Raw genomic sequence first — 11,953 nt, forward strand, 5'->3', positions numbered from 1 at the left:
TATGTGTACTAGATTATGGGAAATGGCTAGATCAATCAGGGCTTCTTCATTCGCACGATCCTGGTTAGACACTCTAAGTGTATCCCAATCAATACAGGGTAGATTAAAGTTTCCCAGGAGAATCAAGTTGGAAGCAAAAAAGCCTCTACCCAGAAGCTTGCCCCTTTAGCAGCGAAAGGAACCTCTGCAGATCTCAGGAGGTAAGACGTTTCATTTTGGTGATATAAGGAAACCACGAAGTCCTAAAATGTTGGGAAGTATATGCGGTTTCCTTTAACCAAGGCAATTTAATAAATTATTGAGAGAACTAATGGCTGGAGAATATAGAGTAGAGCACTGCACGGGCCCGTGCCAGTCTGAAAACTCGAGCCCTGCCCGGCCCGCGGGCCGGGCCCGGGTGTCGAAGCACATGTTTCCCTCGGGCCCGGGCCGGGCTCGGCATTGTTACAAAATTATTTCGAGCCAAGCCGACCCGCCAAGCCGGGGCCTACCAAGCCGGGGCCTGCCAAGCCGGGACCTGCCAAGCCGGGGCCTGCCAAGCCGGGACCTGCCAAGCCGGGGCCTGCCAAGCTGGGGCCTGCCAAGCTGGAGCCTGCCAAGCCAACCCATCCGAGTCTGGCGTGCAAACGTCTTAAAATATTAAAACCACGACTCGGTCCTCTTTTATATCACCACTGTCAGGTTGGGGAGGAAAACTTAATCGGGATCACGTCTACAAAACTGCCGGTACAGGCCGTACTCGCGCTTACATTTTAAATATTTTGTGGGGAACGAGCCGGGCTCAGCCCGTGCACCCACGGGGCCGGGTGGGCCGTGCCTGTGAATTCTGGCCCATGCAGTGCTGTAGTGTAGAGTTTGTTGCAAGCCGCTCATTCCAACAGTTGTTTACCAGAACGGCCATCCGAAAATTCAATGGTTTCCGACCATTGAGAGGTTTACAACCTTTAGAAAAAAGTATTCTTATTCACCGACAGCATAATGATAGTAAGATCGCGTTTTAATTCGCACAATCGTCACTATATTTCAGATAGTTAATTTTAAATTGCTTAAATTGTGCGTGCTCAATCTTTTGGATAATATATTGGCAAAGAATGCCGCTGCCGGAGTATTTTTGGGCGCGGTATACCTGAAAGACCGTAAGGAGAATATTCGCACTGCGGAACTCAGGGATCTCCAACTCGATCTCTGCACGTGCCCCTTTCGATCTCGATGAGCATCGTGCCGGCCTATGGTCTTGTAACACTACTGTGTTATACGTGTTATATACCACAGGCCATGCTTACAGTGTACCGGCAAAATTCCATGTACAGCGCTAATCATGCCGCACTAAATGGGCAGCCCGACCTCACGGTTGTCATGTGGTGTCTAATTTGCTTTTGTTTTCTTTCAAGCTCGTCTATGTAAAAAAATGGAAACAAATGTGGCTCTTGATGAGACAAAAAAAAAGTTTATCCACAGGCTTACTTTATTCAATATGGCATGATATTTTTTTTTTATTCACAGATAAACCGGACGTGAGATAGCGTGCGAGCCCGAATGATGAGGGAATACAAATTTCTTTTTATTTGCTCAATGTTGCGATGCTAAAATTAATCTTAACTTACTCTTTTTATGTTTCACTTCCATTTCACAGCTCCGTGTCAAATCGGACGACCTGTTCTGTACCAGAGTCAACGCCATCAGCAAGCTCACCAACCTTGAGTGCACACAATCTGCCCAGCATCATCGCCTCCAATCCAAGCGATGGAAGCTGCACCTGTATCTCAAATGATAAGCTACCATACACAGTTCAGGTTTGCCCTCTTCCACTAGAGTAACTTAAAGTCAAGAGTAGAAGAATAGTTTTGGTTGGGAATTTCATTACCGAAATCCATAAACTTGAACGCTGTGATTGCCCTAAGGACACGCGTGGCACATTTCGGTTTGTGAACGTGAGCGAAGGCAGGACTTCTGCTCTTCGTTTACGTCTGTATAAACGCATTGTAATAAAGAACGGATCATTTCAACTGAGCACTCGAAGCAAGCCAACATCAATGATGCAGCTGCAATGGGCACGTTCTCAACAGGAAATGGGTTCAGCTCAACAGAAAAAATATTCTCTCTCCTGAACATTTCTTGCATGTCGCCAACGACATTCAGTAAATATAAAGAGACCGTGGGGTTGAAGAGGGAAGACATTTTGCTCTCTGAAATGGTCGCGGCTGGGAAAGAAGAGCACAGAATGGGTATGCGAAGCCGGAGACTTCGCTGAGGGTGGATTGCCGTACATAGCGGTCGTCATCGATGCTGGATGGGCCCACCGCAGTTATGGCTACCGATACACGTCAAGCTCAGGTGTTGCTGTTATCATTGGCTCAGGAAAAAGAAATCCTATACTACTATTTTCGTAACATGTTTTGCAGAACTTGAAATTTCTCCATGAGCAAGAACGATACTTCACACCATCACGTCTGGTTCAAAAACTGGGACGGGCCTTCAACTGCAAAGGAGTCTGATATCATTGCCAAAGGATTCCTGAAAAGACGTGAGATGCATGGCCTAGAAGACAGAAGAGTTGTGGGGGATGGGGATTCCAACGTTGAGAAGGCCCTCAAAGCTAGTGTTGATTATCGAGTGATGATAACAATTCTGGCTTCCCTTAGCGAAAACTAATACGTTTGAAATATACCACATTCTAATTTGAGCTTATTCGAAATACAGTTCATAATTGTAAGTACACGAAAAATAGACCGAAAATATAAACTTCTTTTTTTTAAACTTAGTACTGAAATATACTTCTAAAACTCATTTTGAAATACCTTTACTTCAACCACATTTGAAGTTCCCTTCACGCGTTTTGAAATATGTAAATACTAAATTAATAGGCACAAAATACCTTTCACATATATTTCTTGAGATATTTATTTAATTCATGCAAAATATACTCTAACCCTAAAAAAATGGAGCAATCAAAAATACGTGCAGAATACTCTTAAAATACCTGAAAATCGTAAATACTGTTGTGTTATACTCTAAGTTCCTTTTGACTGCAATACTTTGGTAGTTTGACTTAAACTACCAAAATATTGAAAAGCTCCTATTTTAGAAGTTCACTTCAAGCAGATATGGAGTACACTGAAACGCCTAAATACAACATTTGATTAGTTTGTCAACTAATCAAATGTTGTGCACTGATAAATCAAATGATCTATCAGTGCGCAGCATCGCACTGATAAATCAGCCCAGTTTTTGTTATTGTTTCCTTTTTTCTATCAAGAACATACCTGATCAGTCCCTTACACACCAATTACAAACGGGGTTCGGGAACTACAACCACAACATTTGCTGATGCTGGAAAGCTTCAGCAGGTGCTGTGAACAGATACGTTTGGCGTGGTTTTGTTAGCACAATGTTAGTTCACTGAACGTGTATACTCACCATTGTACGTGATGTGAATAGTGACTTTGATATAGTGACATTAACTACCATATTAAAAAGTCAACGACCAAAAAGGAAAGGTAGAACAACTACTGTAAAATATTTATTTTTCGCGGGCTCAATATTTCGCGATTTAGGCCAAAGTTGGAGTTGTGGAATAATTCGCAAATTCTAATTTTCGCGACGCGCTGGGATCGCAATATAGATTTTAATGTTTTTACATTTTGCCGGAATTGTTCACGGGATCTATTTTTCGGAATTGTAGGCGATTCGCGAACTTTGCGAGAATTAGGTCCTCACGAAAATAAAGTCGTTTACAGTATTTAAAAGTGAAGAAACTGCCTTGATTCGCTTCGTCCTGAGCGCTGCTACGCAGAGAAGCAATAACATGTATTTTATGAGCCGTTTGTGTGGATATGTGGGCACGGTGGGAACGGTGGCATCGTCAAGATGACGCTTCTAAACCACTTCGTGTTCATTGCACAGATGCTGCTTCTGCCGCTGCACCAGGATATGGGCGTCTCCGAGCACTATCAAGCGGCTGATCATCGCGGCGGCTTCGCCGTTCCAGCCGATAACGCGGAGCGAAGTGTGACGGATCTGGACAACTTTTTCCTGTGGAACTTCAACGGACATTTGGATTTTCCACGACCCATATCGACAGTGACAGCAGCTACTCTAGCGCCGCTCGGCACTATAAAAGACTGGCCGGAACCTGCACTTCTTCGTGGGCACGGTGGCATCGTCAAGATGACGCTTCTAAACCACTTCGTGTTCATTGCACAGATGCTGCTTCTGCCGCTGCACCAGGATATGGGCGTCTCCGAGCACTATCAAGCGGCTGATCATCGCGGCGGCTTCGCCGTTCCAGCCGATAACGCGGAGCGAAGTGTGACGGATCTGGACAACTTTTTCCTGTGGAACTTCAACGGACATTTGGATTTTCCACGACCCATATCGACAGTGACAGCAGCTACTCTAGCGCCGCTCGGCACTATAAAAGACTGGCCGGAACCTGCACTTCTTCGTGGGCACGGTGGCATCATCAAGATGACGCTTCTAAACCACTTCGTGTTCATTGCACAGGTAGGGAAACAATATCCTTGTTGCCTCCGCAGTAACAATATTTGTCTCTTCTTGCTACCGTGCCCACGGAGCTGTTTGAGTGTGCTGTGTGAATTTGGAATGTTGCCGAAAAACCTACTTTTGTTGTGTGGTGATGTAGAAGTAAATCCCGGGCCTACTCTAGAAACAATATTGCAAAAACTAGATATTATCTCCGCTGACGTCAGGGAAATCAAATTGAGCCAAGCGGAAACAAAATCCAGACTAAAGACCATAGAGTTGCAAATTAACAGCTTTGAAGGTCTGAGGTCAGCTGTGAACCAAAACCAAGACAGGACAAAACAACTCGAATCTACTGTTGCATCACTCGTGTATAAGATTGATGACTTAGAAAATCGCAGTAGAAGAAATAATCTAATTATTTTCGGTCTTTCTGAGCTGCCAAACGAAGACAGCAGCAAACTCGAAGAGCGAGTAACAAAGGAGGTCCTTGAGGACAAACTGTCCGTAAAAACCAAGGGAATTGAACGCATACATCGCCTGGAAAAACCAACTGAAGGTAAAACTCGTCCAGTGATTCTCAAACTACTTGACTTCAGAGACAAGATGAAAATTCTACGTAACTGTAATAGGTTAAAGAATGAACCATTATCAATCAGCGAGGACTACTCGAAACGAGCTCAGGGAATCAGAAAAAAACTGCTCGAGAGCTCGAAACCGAATAAGCTTGCCGGTGAAAAGGTCACTTTGATGTACGACAAAGTTAAAATAAACGGAAAAGTGTATACTTGGGGCGACGTCAAAAACGACAAGAGTTTGATAGCTGATGTTGCACAGGCTTCAAGTCCATGACTAAAGCCTAGCCGTATCAATAATGATTACGAATTTCGCCTACTCAACTTAAACGCGAGGAGTATCGTGAATAAAACTGATAAACTTGAAACAGCTATTCTGAATACCGAACCTGATATTGTTGTAATCACTGAAACATGGCTGTCAGACAGTATACAAGATAGCGAAATCACGTCTCCCAACTACACAATCTTGCGCAAAGATAGGGGATCACGTGGCGGCGGAGTTGCGATTCTTGCTCGAAATGGGATTTCATGTACATTGCTGCCCAATTCCCAGGGAATTGAGTGCTTATGGTGTAAAATCAGCTATGAGAACAGTTGCTGCTTCATTGCTGTGGCCTACAGACCCCCAAACACAGCCCCAGAGTTCTTTCGTAATATGTATGATTATATGCATAAGAATCTTAACATGAGCAGTAAGATCATAATAGCAGGTGACTTTAATTTACCTCTAGTTGATTGGTCCTTTTCTAAACCCCAGAAATTATCTTATGGTGTTGATATTCTTTCTGAACTATGTTTTCATTATAACCTAACTCAAATTGTTACCGAAAACACTCGTATTCAAGGCTCGACACAAACAGTGCTCGATTTGGTTTTTGTTAGTGATCATTTTCTGAGCCACGAGTACAATATCGACGTCTTAGATGGTATATCTGACCACGAAATGGTTTTGTGCTCCTTTAAAATGAACTCTGTAGCTTCTGCTGCGCCGCAAGTTTCTACAGTACTGGACTATAGCAATGCAGACGACGTTGGCGTACTCGATTACTTTGATATGCATTTTGATACCTTCCAATTACTCTTCTCCAACGCTCTTACCACTACCGATACCCTTTGGAACGAATTTAAAGTAGCCATTCAGTTCTGCATTTCAAACTTTATCCCAACTAAGACGAAAAGAATTGACAGAAAAAACCCTTGGATAACGCGGGAAATTATTCACGTGAAACGTAAAATAAACAGGCTGCGCAAATGTGCAAAGAAAACTAAAACACCTCTTAATAAAGATAAGTTGGCACAGCTGAATACAGAACTTGGCCTCAAAGTTAGTTCAGCTAAGCATTCATTTTTCAATGTGACACTTCAGTCGTTTATCAAGTCGTCACCTCGTAAATTCTGGAGTCACGTTAACCCTAAAACTAAGTCACACCTAGAATCACTGTCAAATGATAAAACCAATCTAGCGAAGATGTTCATCAAGTACTTTCTTTCTGCATTTACTATGGATAATGATAATATACCTTCTTTTGTCTCTTGTTCAGCTCTGCCCACATTGGACGATGTAGTAGTTACCGAACAAGGTGTCTTGCAGCTCTTACTTAACCTCAATAGTAAAAAGAGTGCTGGCCCTGACAATCTACCCAATGAATTTTTAAAAAGGTACGCGGAATGGATAGCAAAGTATCTCGTACTCATCTTTAGACACTCCCTCAACACAGGGGAAATTCCTGAGGACTGGAAATTGGCTAAAGTAATCCCCATATATAAATCTGGAAACAAAAAGGAGTTTACTAATTACAGGCCTTTATCTCTCACTTCAACTTGCTCCAAAATACTCGAGCACATTATACTAAAACACATTTCAACCTTCGTCGAGAACAATAATATAATAACCCCATTCCAGCACGGCTTCAGGCGTCAGTTATCGACTGTTACTCAGCTGACCGAAAGCATTCATGATTTTTCTACCGTAATTAACAACAGGGGTCAGGTTGACGTTATATTCATAGATCTATCGAAAGCATTCGACAGAGTATCCCACACAAAACTACTATTTAATCTAGAAACTATTCTTGGAGCAGGCAAAATACTTAATTGGATAAGAAACTACCTTTCTGATCGCTATCAGTTTGTGACAATTCACGCTCATTCATCGTCAAAGGGAAAAGTTTCATCTGGTGTTCCACAGGGATCGGTACTGGCACCTTTCCTGTTTCTTATTTACATAAATGACATAGTTCAAAACGTTAATGTAAAAATCCATCTTTTTGCTGACGATTGTATACTGTACTCACAAATCAACAATGAACAGGATCAAATCAACCTTAACAATGCACTCCAACATATTGTACAATGGTGTCATGACTGGCAGATGTTGTTAAATTTAGATAAAACTGTATCTATGACCATAACTAACAAAAAGCAACCTAAATCGTTTTCCTACCACATCAACAATAAACCCCTGGAGAAAGTCACACAGTACAAGTACCTCGGCCTACATATAAGCCATGACCTCCGTTGGGACTTACACATAGACTCTGTAACTCAAAAAGCGCTAAACAAACTTAATTTTCTAAAAAGAACCTTAAAAAGTGGATCGACTGAGACGAAATTATTAGCCTACAAGACGCTAGTCCGCCCTATGCTTGAGTACGCCAACGTCGTCTGGTTCCCATACACGGCCTCTGGTGTTAGTAAGTTAGAAAGAATACAAAGAATGGCTGCAAGGTTTATACCTAACAAATATAGTTGGCATGATTCCCCCTCCGAGTTATGTAAGCAATTGAAACTGTTGTCACTAGAAAAAAGGGCGAAAATTGCAAGGCTTAAATTTTTATATGAATTAGCTAACAGCAACTTCAACATCCCCACGGAAAATTATCTAACTCCTACTAGTAAACGGCTAACAAGATATAACCATGGTAAGCTTTACGAAGAACTTCCAACCCACAATAATTGCTTCAAATATTCCTTCTTCCCCCGCGCTATCAACGAATGGAATCACTTGCCGCGAAACATTGTGCATTCCACTAGTGTAGAGCAGTTTCTTAGGAATTTGGAAGCGCACCTGTCGACATAGGCTTGCATACCATTATCTTCAAATGTGTATTAAAATATATATATTTCAGTATGATGTACCACCCTACAATAATCCCGAATGGGATTAGTAGTATTGAAAATAAATAAATAAATAAAAAAATATTGTTTAAGGGACTGCGCCGAATTGTTATTATTTGTACCAATGCCTTTTTGTAAGAGATATCGTCCACGAACTTCAAAACACTGTTTCCCTTTTGAAAGACTCCCGAGGAGAAGATCGAATACTTGGAACCTTAATAAGCGCAGAGGTGGTCACCGAAAAAATGATTACCTTCAATATGTAGGCTATATAAGGCTCTAAAGCAGTCAACGAGACTGTGAATGAGCTGTCCAGTGCGTCATGGTGTTTGTGTTCGTTTCTAATGTAGCTTTGTGAGATGTATTTAGTAGTGCCTTTAAATACCACAGGGACACCATTTGCTGACAAAACCGAAAATAGAAAAAAAATTGTGTCACAATCAAGATGCACAAATGGCATCTTGATTGTGAAGGGATAATATTTTTGGTATATCTAAAATATTTTTTGATTCATATTCATAATGTATTTTGAATACCTTACGCGCGTATTTCGAATGCGGCCAAAATAATACAGAATAAATACAAAATGAATATTCGTACTAAATATATTTCAACTTCGTTTGAAGTACGGCCTCTTTTTGCTAAGGGTTGCGTTGAACATGTCATTAAGAAGTGCACCACGTCACTCTGCGGCATCAGGAGCTGAGGAGGAAGTCACGCCAAGCATTTGACAAATGTCAAAATTAGAATACTGACAGCTGCGGCAAAAGGAGCTATCTCTGCATCCCATGCGCTCAAGCAGAGAACCCAAGAGCTCGCCATCAATCTACGAAATGGACCAGGACATGTATTTGGTAAGCATGACAACTGCTCCCCTCACTACTGTCAACAACATCAACAGCAAGCATCAACCACACTCGAACATTTACCATACAAGCTATAAACAGACCTGATGAGGACTGCGAATAATCTCGCAAAAAAAACTCTTCGCTTACTGAGAACTCTACCTGTAATATGTCGGAAAACTACATGTCTGTAGTCTCAAAAGTTTCTGGCGGTAAAAGCGTAAACCACGAGCAAAGAGGATCGTATCAAAGACGGTGTGAGGGAGCAGCAATCTCGTACAACGGTGGGATAGCGTCCTCTTTTAGCTACCCTTACTTAAAACGGTACCTTCGAAAAATTAAGAGAGAACGTCTGGTCACCGCATCATCCAAAACGTCACGCTCAACTTTTCGATGAAAATTCAAGCTTAACACGCCGTATGGGGAACGACGTTAGGAACCTAATGCCGAACAGCTTCAACCAGATATGCCTGAAGAAAATAGTAAAGCAAAAGTCAGAAGAAAACTTGCCATGATTCAAGTCACCGGCTCTCAACAACATGAGCTCAAGGGAGCAACGGTCGGGCAGTTTGTGAATGTAAGGTGGGTTTTCGAAAGAAGAGTTCGCCTGACAGCGTCCATGTTAGGGAATGTTTGCAAGCGCTTACCAATGACGCTCTGCGGCAAACTGGTCCATCCCCTTCTTTAAGCGTCACATTTACTGACTCCTGTTATTGAGCGTTGTCAAGAATATGAGCTCAAAGGAATTCGGAGGTACGTGCAGAAGACAAACAACATCGTGGAGAGAGGCGGTTTCTTTGTGGACACAAAACGGAGATATCTTGCGGCTTTTCCCGACGGCTTAATTAGAGACTCATTGAAGTGAAGTGCCCGGACAGCGAAAATAGACTGCTTGAATTGTCGAAAACAAGCAAGGATTTCAGGCTTAATTCTGGAGCAGACTCAAAGCTGTGCCTCGAAAAGCGACAGAATTGTTTTTTCACCATATTGAGGGACAACTGAATATACAGAAAAAGGAGCTACTGCGGTCTGCACTGTGGAACTCAGACGGCACCCATATAGAAGTTGTCCAGCGAAATGAGAAATTCTGGATTGAACACATGCTTCCACAGTTGCTTTTCTTTTACATGAAATGCCACTACCAGATATCCCTGAACCCCGTGTTTCCTATGAATTAGAAATACGTGAGCCGTCTCGAATCCTCCAAGCAATAAAACATTAAAAATGTTAAGTAAAAGAAGCAAAAAAGAAGAAAAAAACAGCAAACATTTCCTTTTATTTGTTATTAGAAACAGCTCTACAACCTTTTAGATGACAGTACGTCGCCCTTAATATTTCACCTGAACTGAAATACCGTTGCATGTTTAGCGAAACGATCCCATTCACAAGGTTACAGCTGTAAAGACATGACAACACCATTCCGTGAAGTGTTTTTGCAGTACGGTAACACTTCGCAGATGTTTTCATATCACCGCGAGATTAACAGCTGTAGCAATGATAAAAACTATAAGATGTCGGTTATTTGTCGATTTAGGGCGCTCTGTCATTGGCCATTGAATGTTGGACTTCTCTACTTACGTCCGCTGGTAGTGATCGCACCATGAGCGCGCTGGGAGAAAGATATATGTATCGGGTCACGAAATTTTTTGCTCTTGACACGTTGACTTCTTTTTTTTTTTTACCAAAGGTTGATGTTTGTGTTAATATTCAACTAGTGTCTCGACATTTTAGCAAGTAGTTGATCTTTATTGATTTTCTGTGGGCTGCAGCTTAACGCTTTGTTTTAAGACTCGTGCCTCGTCAACGAGTTTTGTCATTTTAACCATTTAAAACGGAATTGTCGTGGCGATGAGAATTTTACCTCATACTGTACAGTACTTTATTGCACGTCAGTTGTGTCATAATAATGTTATAATGTTTGCATCCATAATAACTCTGGGCGAGTCAACCGATAGGAGCCATATTTGTGCTGCATGGTTCTTCGCAAGAGTTGCAAGATAATATATGTATATATATTATTTCTTGTCCATGTGAATTGCCAGCCGTTGTCAATTATTTTTAACATATGTTATTGCATGAGAGCCTTTTTTGGGTTTCGATGAGTGCGTATATTGTTAAATGATAGTTTATTTTTCACACAAATGACAAATGATGAGGCGGCGAATAACTGAAGGAACAAAACATTTAACAGGGCAAACTTCTGACCGAAAGAAAATAGGAAAAGGCTATCGGCGCAGGCGTCGATGTCGGCGAAACAGCAGGATCGAGCGCTGGGGCGAGACTGACCCCGGCTCGCCACGCGGAGCCCCTTTTGTACCGGAGTAGGCTTCTGGATCGTTCAGCCTAGAACGTTCGGCGCGTAGAGCATTCGTAACTCGATGAGGCGAGAAAGTTCTCGGACTTGCGAGAGCAACAAAGAATAAATAAAAGATCTTTGCGCTACCTGAAATCGAACCCAGATACTCCGCGTGACAGTCAAGCGCGGTTACCCTTCGGGCACGCATGCTCTTGTTCAGGCGACGCGCGTGGCATTTCTCCCCCCTTTAAAAAGAGCATCGTCCCGATGCAATTTGACGGGAAATGAATCATAAAAATAAACCAAAATAATGGCAAGCTACGGAAACTTGTGAAATACAGCCCTACCGGGCGTAGTACAAAACGCCATTCACAGTCTAATCGATCATAGTACGGCTTGAGTCGCACGACGTGGACGACTTCCGGTCGGGGAGGGCGGCGCGATGAAGTCCGTGTTCCGTAGGACATCACCTCATAGTTCAAATTTCCGAGTCGACGAAGCACTTTGTAGGGTCGGAAGTAGCCACGCATGCATATCTACCGCCGTTGCCCCTACCGGCAAATAGGGCAGCGCGGCTACCGTTCAAACGAACCATGCCCACGCTACGGTGAGCGACCGCGGGAGATCCAAGTGTA

The 11,953-nt window shown here is 42.5% G+C and overlaps 1 protein-coding gene across 1 annotated transcript; it reads left to right on the forward strand.

The window, feature by feature from the left end:
- Positions 1–3,861: 3,861 nt before the first annotated feature.
- Positions 3,862–5,334, forward strand: LOC115310495. Its single transcript, XM_029968888.3, has one exon. The coding sequence runs from the start codon at positions 3,868–3,870 to the stop codon at positions 5,332–5,334; it is 1,467 nt and encodes a 488-aa protein (XP_029824748.3). The 5' UTR covers positions 3,862–3,867.
- The last annotated feature ends 6,619 nt before the right edge of the window (positions 5,335–11,953 follow it).

The sequence above is a fragment of the Ixodes scapularis genome, unplaced genomic scaffold (assembly GCF_016920785.2).
Source record: "Ixodes scapularis isolate PalLabHiFi unplaced genomic scaffold, ASM1692078v2 PGA_scaffold0__279_contigs__length_252992795, whole genome shotgun sequence".
NCBI lineage: Eukaryota > Metazoa > Arthropoda > Arachnida > Ixodida > Ixodidae > Ixodes > Ixodes scapularis.